Consider the following 12,697-nt stretch of genomic DNA (forward strand, 5'->3'; position numbering starts at 1 on the left):
GAATCGAAGTTCTTCTCGATATCATTCATGAAACCAAATTCAAAATGATTGTATGGACTTCAGTGATACTTTTTTATACTATATACATCAATCAAAATATTTTCACAAATAAAAAAAGGATACCCGAAATAAGGAAAGCTCATCTAGCTTTAAATAAATAAAAATATACATATCGAACATTTAATTTTTATTTAGATATCTCAAAACAATAATCTTCCATTTCTAACAAGATTTTCACGATTTTAGCAACTAAATAATATTATATTTTATCAACTAAATAATATACCATTCAACCAAAAAAACATGATCGCTAAACTCTGTTATCAATTTTCACACTCATATCCTCTACCATTGTGTTGCTAAGAGACTGCAAGGATCATAAATATTTCTCATACTTCTACATCTAATCAGGTACATTTACCATCACGAAATTAAAACCAAATTCAAAACGTGTTTTGTATATAGATTCGATTTTCAACAAACATTATTGCAGGCGCAATGAAAAGGAAACAAAGTGATCCGCCTATTCAAAAGGTTGATTCAACACGACAAAGAGAGTAAAACTAGACGAAAACAGAACAGTGGGAATTGGATGCAAGTCGACAGAAATGTAAACAGAAAATCAGTTAGAAGTCTGGATGTCCCAGTGTCTTCTGTTTTTAAGAGACTGTTTCAGGATGTCGTAGATACAACTAATGATGCTGTTCCACCTAGCAATCAAGGGAAACTACTCACTCCATATACACCAAGAAACATAAGCAAATGCTTTAAAAGTATGGTTCAATATATTTACTTCTAATGACATTGTTTTGTGTGGACCCTGTTCATTTGACTTAAACCAAAACTAAATGTTTTTCTTCAGTAGGTGTGGACAGTGGGACTGGCCAAGCTTCAGCACGGAAGTTTACAAATAAGTTGTATCACATCTTTAGCATGTAAGTATAAATATCAGTAAAGCTTATATAGTATCAATCGCATATATTGAATGATTGTGACAAAACTGATTTTTTGATCCTATTACTGTGCTAGACACATCTGGCATTAGAAAGAGACCACGAACGGGCTTTGATACGCCCAAAACGGGAAGGATGGCTTTGGCCGGGTGTTTGATATGAACCGAGAAGGCGATGGCACTTCTGGAACTGGAATGGAATGAATGGATCGTCAAGAGATGCGGAATGACTCTTGATATACCACGATCTAAGGCTAACCACCTAAGAAACGATGAAGGTGTGTTGGCTAACCACCAAACGACACAAAAGATGATTGGCTGACCACCAAATCAACAAGCTGGTTCAAACCGATGAACTAGCTAAGAACTCACTCTCTCACTCAGAGAAAAGAAGAATCGAAAATAAACAACCAAAATGAACTGATTTTATTCATCAAAGGGACTACATATTTATACTACTTGTAGTCAAAGAGAATTAAAGAGAATTGTGGGAAAACAAGGCATAGAAAATAGAAACATTGACTAGAATATTATTAATGAGTCAAAGACTCAGTCTTCCATGCAGATTAGTCAAAGATGACCATTCGCTTCACGTTATGGTCAAGGAAACCCTTCGGCTACTGTCCAGGTTCATCCGAACCAGATGGATGCACGGGGTAAAGATAAGGACGCTTGCGGGACTGTCCGGATGGTCCGCCAGATAAGAATGCATGTCCGTCTTTGGTTTCTTCACGACCCAAGCTAAGTCTGCCTCGACCGTGGGTTTTAGAATGTCGAGTTGGTCGGGGAAAACGGGCTGTGGTTCGGTCGGTTAGGTCGTCTGGACGTGGTTCCAGCCGAAGCTCCAATCGGGACGCACGCGGGACGGCTCGGTCAGTCTGATCGGTACGGTCGGATGAACGAACCTCGGTCAAATTGTTCAGAACGTCCTGATCTCCATGCTGGTTGGCTCCAATGGACTGATCCACGAACCAGGGCACATCATTCCCTTCCTCTTCAAAAAGATTTGTCCTCAAATCTGAAACATTAAAAGGAAAAGGATTATAAGCAAAAGAACCATAATCAACACAATGCTCACCTTGAGTTTGGTCCGGTATTTGAATTGGCAAAGGCTCTTCCTTTTCTGGCTCGGTTTCAAGGTTCTCATTCTCCAAAGTCACCAATGGTGTTTGCTTTTGACACTTGTTAGCATAATGACCGATCCTATGGCATTTGAAGCACCTGGTGGAATGAGCTTTGCTTGTGGGTTTCACAGCTTTGCTTTTATCAAAAGAAATCTCATTAGTTTTCAAATCAGAATTTGAAAGATAAGAAGACTTACATTGCTGTTTTGGTGCCGAAGAAGTGTTGGTGTTTCCCTTCCTTTTGAGCTGTCGGATAGCATGAATTGCCTTATGCAACATCTTCTCCAAACTAGCATAAGTTTGAAGCTCGTTTTGATCAAGCACTACACGGTTGCTTCTCTTGGCTTTGGTGAAGGGACGATCACCACTTCTGACCCACTTCTCATCATTGGACCTGTTTTGTCTCTTCCTTTGTTTCTGCACAAAATCAAATTCATTAGAAGCAAACTGTCTCTTGTCAAAAATCAATTGCTTCTTTTCAACAACAGTTTTAAAAGGAAAGTAGACATCATCTTGTAGTGGTTTTGATTTCTTGAGAAGTCCAAACATCCTGAAACACTTAACAAAGTTAGCAAATAAAAATCCTCACACTCTCAAAGTGTTTAGCTCACGATTTTTAGATGGTCACTCAGAGTTCTTTCACTGGTTCAAAGGATGATAGGCAGTCAAAATTCAGCAATCAAAACCCAAAACAAACTTTTGTGAGAAAAAGAAAAGAGAAGGTAAGATGAAGAGATTTTTGATATGGATCCGCCTTAACTGTCCTAAGGCTGGATTTCTCTTCAGCCAGCAGGGTTTCTCTTCCACCACTCCCCCTGGATTTCTCTTCAGAAGTGATTCACGCCAAAACTTTTTTTTTTTAATCGATTTTTTTTTTTTTTTTAATAATAGGCGATCACAAGGGAGTAAAGGAACAGCCCGGATCCAAGAAATAAGAAAAGAAAAAAAACGTGGAGAGATGAGAAGATGAGAGATGAAAGAAAACAAACCAGCCAAAGTGGCTCTGATACCAAGTTGATACGCCCAAAACGGGAAGGATGGCTTTGGCCGGGTGTTTGATATGAACCGAGAAGGCGATGGCACTTCTGGAACTGGAATGGAATGAATGGATCGTCAAGAGATGCGGAATGACTCTTGATATACCACGATCTAAGGCTAACCACCTAAGAAACGATGAAGGTGTGTTGGCTAACCACCAAACGACACAAAAGATGATTGGCTGACCACCAAATCAACAAGCTGGTTCAAACCGATGAACTAGCTAAGAACTCACTCTCTCACTCAGAGAAAAGAAGAATCGAAAATAAACAACCAAAATGAACTGATTTTATTCATCAAAGGGACTACATATTTATACTACTTGTAGTCAAAGAGAATTAAAGAGAATTGTGGGAAAACAAGGCATAGAAAATAGAAACATTGACTAGAATATTATTAATGAGTCAAAGACTCAGTCTTCCATGCAGATTAGTCAAAGATGACCATTCGCTTCACGTTATGGTCAAGGAAACCCTTCGGCTACTGTCCAGGTTCATCCGAACCAGATGGATGCACGGGGTAAAGATAAGGACGCTTGCGGGACTGTCCGGATGGTCCGCCAGATAAGAATGCATGTCCGTCTTTGGTTTCTTCACGACCCAAGCTAAGTCTGCCTCGACCGTGGGTTTTAGAATGTCGAGTTGGTCGGGGAAAACGGGCTGTGGTTCGGTCGGTTAGGTCGTCTGGACGTGGTTCCAGCCGAAGCTCCAATCGGGACGCACGCGGGACGGCTCGGTCAGTCTGATCGGTACGGTCGGATGAACGAACCTCGGTCAAATTGTTCAGAACGTCCTGATCTCCATGCTGGTTGGCTCCAATGGACTGATCCACGAACCAGGGCACATCAGGCTTACCAGACAACACTGATAAAAAAAGATTTTTATGGATCGTCTTGATGGAGATTTGAATAGTGATACATTTCTTGAGCAAATGAGTGGTGATGAAAGTGAAGAGGATGGGAATGCAGTAGCAACATAATCTATGAGTTTGGCAATCTGTAACTGTATTAACTTTTTTATTTTTTTAACATTATGTAGATATATTTGATGAGAGTTTTCAACCAGACTTTGATTGTAGTTCACAAGAAAACACTGATTCTGAATCGGAACCAGAAATAGAAGTTGTTGACTTAACCGTTGACACTGAGCCATATACCGTGCTTAAAACTAACATAGTTAAATCTCTGGCAGCACTTTTCGAAGAAGCATTTTGTGCTACAGAAAAGCCAGCTAAAAAAGCTTTACCAAAAGAAGATGGTAATAAACACCAAAATAAAAAAATCACATATATAGTATTACAATTGTCACTAACTATTTTTTAAAAATCTACAGCTTATATAGATGAAGGGGATGCAACTTACACATGTACTTACTGTGGAGCTATTATGTGGTTTGGTGAACGCTTAAATAGGCGTCTTAAAACACCCAATCCTAAGTTTTCTCTCTGTTGTATGCAAGGACAAGTGCAGTTGCCATTACTAAAACAACCACCAGAAGTTCTTAAAAATTTGCTGACTGGAGGTGATAAATTAAGTAAGCATTTTCAGAGAAACACAAGACCTTACAACATGGTGTTCTCATTCACTTCACTTGGTGCAAAAATTGATAGATCTGTTCGAAAGGGAAAAGGTCCTAACATGTTGGTACTCCAAGGTGAGAATTACCTTTTAATTGGTAGTTTACAACCACCTAATGGAAATGATGCTAAGTTTGGACATCTTTATATCGTTGACACTGAAAATGAAGCAGAAAATAGAACAAAGGCGTTGAGGTAATTAAGCCTGACTTTTTTTAATTATGTTTATAATTATAGATATGTTTACTGTGACTATTAATCTTGCCCGTTTTATGTGTTATTTTTTACAGCAAAGGGAGGCAAGCGAAAGCTTATAAAAAAGTGATGGACTTAAGAAAGAGATCGTCGACCTTCTAATTAAGATGCTGAATGAGACCAACCCTTACGTTAAACAGTTCAGATCTTTTGGACTCTTTTCATATGAGGATAGTCAGTGATAGAGCAAAGGATGGAAGAACATATGACACACCGACAGCATCAGAAGTCGCTGCACTGATTCCTGGAGATTTTAATCTGGACATGGATAAAAGAGATATTGTTCTTCAACAGAAATCAGGCAAGTTGCTAAGGATCGATGAAATACATGCTTCATATCTTGCACTTCAGTGTCCTCTTTTATTTGTACATGGAGAGGATGGTTTCAGACTTGGGATAAAGAAAGGTGTTACTAAAGCTACAGAGAAACTGAAAAAGGAAAATATCAGCATGAGGCAGTTCTTTGCGTTTCGTTTGCATGAACGTAAGAATGAGGCTCCACTACAAGAAAGCACGCCTGTTGCAAGGGAAATTTGCAAGGGAAAAATTTCCTCGCAAATTCGCAACGGAGCCGCAAGGGCATTGCGACGAAAATAATTTTCCTCGCAAAACGCTCGCAAATTTGCATCAAAATAGTTTCCTCGCAAAATTGCAACCAATTTGCGAGACTTTTCCGCAAACTCACGCAAACCCGTCGCAAATTTGCGATAGAAGCTATCGTCGCAAATCCATTACAAATTTGCAAGGAATTTGCGTGAGAATTGCAATACCATATATGTTCGTTGCAATTCCGTCGCAAAAAAACAGATAGGTTGGTGAACACGTTTTTTGTTTCGTGTAACTAATCTCGCAAAAAAACGTATAGGTTGGTGATACACGTTTTTTCTAAGTGTAACTAATATTTGCAAGGGACAAATCTCTCTCGCTAATCCCTTGCAAAGGGGAAAGGCATCGCAATTCCGTTGCAATTGCCGTCGCAATTCCCTTGTAAGTGTCTTGCAAATATTTTTCAGATGTCTATATATAGCATCTGTGAGAAGTGAGCGACCATTGGAAAAAAAAAACGAAAGAAAAAAGAAAAAAAACGAAAGAAAAAGAAAAAAAACGAAAGAAAAAATAAAAAAAAGTTGAGATAAATATATTTGCCGTGAGTTGTGAGTAAGAAAAAAATAAAAAGTTGAGAGAAAAATGGCGTCCGGACATGAAATATACGCGCTACGGGCATGGATGTACAATCATAAGGATCCGGAGACTGGTGAAGTAACGAAAGAGTATCGTGCTGGACTACGAGGATTTTTACAACAGGCAACTAATCAACCATTCGCAAGGGAGCATGGTAAAATCTTTTGTCCCTATAGAAAATGCAAGAACGAGCCATATTTAGAAATAGATACTGTGAAGAGGCATTTATATAATAGAGGATTTAGACCAAATTACTACATATGGTTTTTGCATGGGGAAGGTGCATCAAGTAGTAGTACGGGTCAGGGATTTGAACTGCCAAATTATAATGCAGATTATGTTCCTCGTGAGCCAAATATGTTTGGAAATAATGCGGGTGATGGGTATGAGCAAAATATGTTTGGAAATAATGCGGGGGATGGGTATGAGCAAAATATGTTTGGAAACAATGCGGGGGATGGGTATGAGCAACAGGGAAATAGGTATCATGATATGGTTACAGATGCATTGCATGAAGTTGCTATTCCTGATAGTAGTAGGGAAGAACCTAACATAGACGCACAACGATTTTATAATATGTTAGACGCTGCCAATGAACCCATCTACGAAGGATGTAGAGAAGGGCTTTCTAGATTATCACTAGCATCTAGGATGATGAGTATTAAAAGTGATCATAATCTAAATGAGAAGTGCATGGATTCGTGGGCTCAACTCATTAATGAGTATTTACCAGAAGGTAATCTTGCTACTGATAATTTCTATGAAATTCAGAAGCTAGTTGCCGGTCTTGGTCTACCATCTGAAATGATTGATGTATGCATTGACAACTGCATGATTTACTGGAAAGATGATGAAAAATTGACGGAATGACGATTTTGTCAAAAGCCAAGATATCAATAAACCACAGGAAGGAATCCTGTGCCGTACAAACGTATGTGGTACTTACCCATCACAGATAGATTGAAGCGTTTATACCACTCAGAAAGGACAGCCGCGTCGATGAGATGGCATGCCCAACATTCGGTGAAAGATGGCGAGATTACACATCCCTCAGATGCGAAGGCATGGAAACACTTTCAAACCGTATATTCCGACTTTGCGAGTGAGTTTAGGAACGTTTATCTTGGCTTATGCACGGATGGATTTAGTCCATTTGGTATGTCTGGAAGACAATACTCTTTATGGCCTGTCATCTTGACGCCATACAACCTCCCTCCGGAGATGTGCATGCAAAGAGAATTTTTTTTCTTGAGTATTCTAGTGCCTGGTCCAAAACATCCAAAGCGAGCACTTGATGTTTTTTTGTAACCTTTGATCCATGAGCTGAAGATGTTGTGGCATCATGGCGTGCAGACATGGGATTACTCGCAGCAACAGAACTTTAATATGCGTGCAGTGCTTATGTGGACCATTAGTGACTTCCCCGCATATGGAATGTTATCGGGTTGGACCACACATGGAAGATTATCATGTCCATATTGTATGGATAGGACAGATGCTTTTCAGCTGAAAAATGGGAGGAAGTCATGTTGGTTTGATTGTCACCGTAGGTTTCTTCCGCCGCATCATACATATCTTAAGAACAAGAAATTGTTTAGGAAAAACAAGGTAGTGCATGTTCCTCCCCCAGTAATGCAACCAGGAGCATCTTTGTTAGAGCAGATTGATTATTACGGTGCTAAGGAGACATGTAAAGTTGGAGGAAATTGGCACACTCCACCTAACATGCCAGACGGGTATACGGCATCTCATAATTGACATAAGAAGAGCATATTTTGGGAACTTCCATATTGGAAGGATCATCTCTTAAGGCACAACCTTGATGTGATGCACATAGAGAAGAATGTTTTTGAGAATATCATGAACACTCTTTTGGATGTGAAGGGAAAGAGTAAAGATAATTTGAAATCGAGGTTGGATTTGCCAGAGTTATGTGCAAGACCAGAGCTGCATGTGACAAGAGAAGGAAAATTACCAGTTTCGAATTTTAGATTGTCTGGGGTGGCGAAGCAAAAGTTGTTTGACTGGGTAAATTCTGATGTAAAGTTTCCAGATGGATATGTGTCAAAATTCTCAAGATGCATCGAGCAAGGAAAAAATTTTTCTGGTATGAAGAGTCACGACTGTCACGTTTTCATGCAGTGGCTCCTACCGTTTGCAATGACGGAGCTATTACCAAAACATGTTCATGAAGCAATAGTCGGTAATAAAAGTGAATTTTAAAATTATATATAAATTTATTGTCTTTGGTAATTGAAATAATATTTTTGTTTGATGATGAATTTGTAGGAGTTGGAGCATTTTTTAGGAATTTATGCACACGGACATTGACTGAGGATGGGATCGAGTTGTCAGCCAAGAATATTCCAGTTTTGCTTTGCAATCTGGAAAAAGTCTTCACCCCATCTTTTTTTGACGTAATGGAACATATCATGATTCATCTACCTCCTGAAGCAGCTCTTGGGGGCCCTGTGCAATTCCGATGGATGTATGTATTTGAGAGATTCATGGGATATCTAAAAAAGTTTGCCAAAAATCTGACCAAAGTCGAGGGTTCGATAGTTGCAGGAAGTTTGACGGTGGAAACTTCACACTTTACATCCTACTACTTTAGCCCAACCGTTAGAACGAAGAAGACCGCTCCTAGACGAAACGACGACGGAGGAGTTGCGCCTTCATATCTTGTTACAGACGTTCCTGACATATTTTGTCAGATTGGAAGACTTGCTGGCAAAGTGAGAGAAGTTTGGTGGGAAGATCATGCACATGCTCATGCGGCTCACATTTATATTATGCGAAACATTGACTACTTGCAGGAATTTGAAAGGTATAGTACTCATACAAATTGAACATATATAAATTGTATTGATTACTTTGGTTTTATATTTACATATATGCCTAACAAATAACAATTCTTATATGCAGCATATTCAACTTACAAATTCGAGAACACTATCCTAATTTAGAAGAAAAGGATTATGAGCAGTTGAACGAATGAGATTATCCTGGGTGGTTAGAATACTATGTACGTACAATCTTTAGACTTTTAAAATTAAAATGACTTATTTTAATATTTATATATTTTGAGCAGGTGAAAAATGGATGTCATGACAAACCAATTCCGCGATGGTTGTATGAATTTGTTGACAAACCGGTTGCTAAGATCACTACTGCTCCAATGTACTTCACTCGTTGATACACTTTTCATACGTACACACACGGTTCGAAGAGATCAACCGCGAATTTTGGAATCCAACTCCAAGGTGAAACTGACTTCTAGGGTGTATTGCAACAGATCATAGAAGTCACTTACCCGGGAAGCATCAACTTAAAATGCGTATTATTTAAGTGTGATTGGTATGATCCAACGAGTGGCCGAGGGGTCCGAAAAAATAACCTTGGGGTCATTGATGTCAATGCAAATAGACGTTATGCAAAATTCGAACCATATTGCCTTGCATCACAAGCAGTTCAAGTATGTTTTCTTCCATATCCAAGGATTAGAGAAAGGCGTGAAAGGTGGTTATCAGTGATTAAAGTAAATCCGCGAGGGCGTATAATCGTCGGAGAAATTGCCGATGTCGCTATGCAGGCCGAAAGAGTTGCTGAAATGTCTGTCCCAACCGAATCGACTGAGAATATTTTACACATCGATCCAGATAACCAAGAAGCAGAAGTCATTGTTGATGATTCCACCGAAGGGTCTGTTTCAGAAGAAGACGAGTTTGATGCTGAAACTGACGAAGATGACATCACAAATGATGAGGCTGAAAATAGAGACAATGAAAATGTATCTGAAAATGAATCTGATTAGACAAAATTTCACATTTATGCTGTATTGTCTTGTATTTGAATTTTTTTTTTTTTTAAAATATAACAAGATGCGATGGAATTGCGACGAAATTGCGACGGAATTGCAAGATTCCCTCGCAACTCCCTCTCAAATTTGCAACGGATTTGCATGGTCATCCTCGCAATTCCGTCGCAACTCTTTGAACCACTAGCCAAAACCCTAAATGAATCCCTAAAACACAGCCGTTGCAATTCGCTCGCAAATTTGCAAGGGATTTGCAAGGGATTGGCGTCGAATATTAGGTTAATATATAAGGACAGTTAACCCTTCTGCTCCATTACTCTCTGCCGTCAAAGAAAAAAAAGAATCTAAATCCCTCCTCTCTGCGTCTCCTCCCCGGGCTCTCTCTCCCCGCAGCCTGACGTCTCCTGTCAAGTCTCGCCGGACTCTCCCGCCTCTCCTCTCCGCCGTATCTCTCTCTCTGTGCCTCTCCTTTCGCAGCCCACGCCTCAGTCTCGCCGGACTCTCCCGCCTCTCCTCTCCGCCGTATCTCTCTCTCTGTGCCTCTCCTTTCGCAGCCCACGCCTCAGTCTTGCCGGAGTCTCCCCCTCTCCTCACCGCCATATCTCTCTCTCTGTGCCTCTCCTTTCGCAGCCCACGCCTCAGTCTTGCCGGAGTCTCCCCCTCTCCTCACCGCCGTATCTCTCTCTCTGTGCCTCTCCTCTCCGATGTCTCAGTCTCGCCGGATCTCATTCTCTCCACTCTCTCCTCGCCGATCCACTTCGATCTAGGTCTCCTTGCCAGATCTCCTTCTCTCAACCCGTCTCTCGCCGGATCTCTCTCCTCACGGTCGTCCTCATCCGCCGTCATACTCGCCGGACTTCCACCATCATTATCTCGAAACGGCTCTGTCCCTTTTGAAAGGTTACAAATTTCGGTCTATGTTTAAGTTTAATTATCAGTTTAGGTTTTGATTATCAGTTTAGGTTATCGATTTGTGATGATTCTGTGTTTGGTTAGGGTTTTAACTATTTAGGTTTGGTTAATTTCTTGGCAGATGTCAGGAAATGATTATAGCCGCTATCTATCTACTGGTGGTAAGAAGACTTCTGGTAGTAAGAAGACTTCTGGTAGTACGAAGAGTTCATCCCGTCATACCAATCCGGGTAGTTCTTCTAGTTCCCAGATGGCCGAGAGTTTGGCTGTTCCTAATAGCCAGACGCAAGCTTCCCCTCCAGCTCCCGCCCCAGCTCCTGCAGCTCCCGCCCCAGACCCGGCGGCAGATTTAGCGTCAATCAATATGATTTTGGCTAGTCCTGGACATGATCGTCTTCCTCACCTCCATCCAGATCACCCTCCAAATACGCTTTGGTAAGTTTTTTAATTTTAATTCATTGTAACTATTTATAATATTTTCATATCCTTATAATTTAGTTCTCTCAATTGCCTTGAATTTCCTGTGATAGGTTTGATGACGATGTAAGCGTTGCTGCCTCGGTCCGTCAAATCTTTGAAAGAGATTTCAAAGAACCGCATGCTAATTGGAAGCAAACCCCCGGGGATGTTGTGAGACGTTGGTTTGAATCCTTTGCGGTAATTCATTTAATTTTCTTAAATTTTAAAATTTGTAAAAAATTAATTTTATGTTCATGAATGTCTATTAATTTGCCTTTTTGTTGTGTCAGCAAATGTATCATTGGGATTCCGGTATAACATCCCTCGTTCGCAACTCTTTCGAGGCTAAATTGAAACTCCAGTTGACTCGCCAAGTTAGTCGGTGGAAGAGTAACTGGCGGAAAAAAGGCGATGCAGCTATGCCTTTGTGGTTTGACCCAAATGTTTGGGCCGGTCTTGTTGCTTATTGGTTAGATCCAGAATCTGAAGTCCGGAGTTGTAACAGTCGGGCAGCTCGTTACTCTGACCCTGATGGACATGGACCGTCTAAGCATCGTTCAGGTCAGACTTCCTTCAGGGCCCGTGCACGAGTGATTGTAAGTTCTTGTTTTTCTTATCTTAGCTAATTTAAGTTGTGATCTGAAATTGCCTATTTTATCTAAGTTGTGATCTCATTTTTAAGGTTTAACTTGATCTTTTAAATTGTAGGCTGAGCAAACTGGATGTTCTATTCCAGACTTGCTTGGGGTTCTCGAGATCACTAAACGAAACCCGGATGATTCTTTTGTTGATGGCAAATCTGAGCAGCTCTACAACAATGTGACATCTAAATTTCAGGAATTATCTCAGGCTGCTAGTGATGATCCCGAGAGCACTGGTTCTAGTGGCCTCTCTCCAATGGAAAAGAACAAGATCTATTGTGAGGTAATTTACTACTGCTTTCAATCTCAAATTTTTTAAAGTCTTCTTTGATATTGATCCTTCTTTGATTTTTTATGCAGTTCGCTCCCCGCAAAAAGGGACGACTGTATGGAGTGGGTTCTCTAAATACATCTTTACGATCTGTTCCTGCTTCGTTTCCTTCTAGCAGTACTAGAGACCAATCTTTGGAGAAGATCATCTATGACCAAGCTCAAAAGATTGAGAGCCAGGAAAATGAAATTTCGAAGCTGTACAAGATCGTTCGTCATCTCGCTAGCAAAGACTCTACCGTGGCCGACATTCTCCTGTCTGAAGACGTGTCTTCTGCTTCTGGTGATGATGATGAATCTGATGCTATTTAGTTTGTTTTCTATCACTTTCTAATGACTTGAAACTTTTTTGTATGTGTTTGTGTAAAGACTCTTGATTTTCTTTCTATTTTAGTAATATTTTCGCTAACTA

At 40.2% G+C, this 12,697-nt stretch overlaps 1 protein-coding gene across 1 annotated transcript; it reads left to right on the forward strand.

Annotated features, from left to right (window-relative positions):
• Nucleotides 1-7,066: 7,066 nt before the first annotated feature.
• LOC111212868 lies at nt 7,067-12,697 on the forward strand. The gene is made up of 6 exons (XM_048760515.1): nt 7,067-10,843; nt 10,977-11,290; nt 11,386-11,512; nt 11,605-11,910; nt 12,023-12,238; nt 12,316-12,697. The coding sequence occupies exons 2-6, from the start codon at nt 10,977-10,979 to the stop codon at nt 12,595-12,597; spliced, it is 1,245 nt and encodes a 414-aa protein (XP_048616472.1). The 5' UTR covers nt 7,067-10,843; the 3' UTR covers nt 12,598-12,697.

Source organism: Brassica napus, chromosome C6 (genome assembly GCF_020379485.1).
Source record: "Brassica napus cultivar Da-Ae chromosome C6, Da-Ae, whole genome shotgun sequence".
Classification (NCBI taxonomy): domain Eukaryota; kingdom Viridiplantae; phylum Streptophyta; class Magnoliopsida; order Brassicales; family Brassicaceae; genus Brassica; species Brassica napus.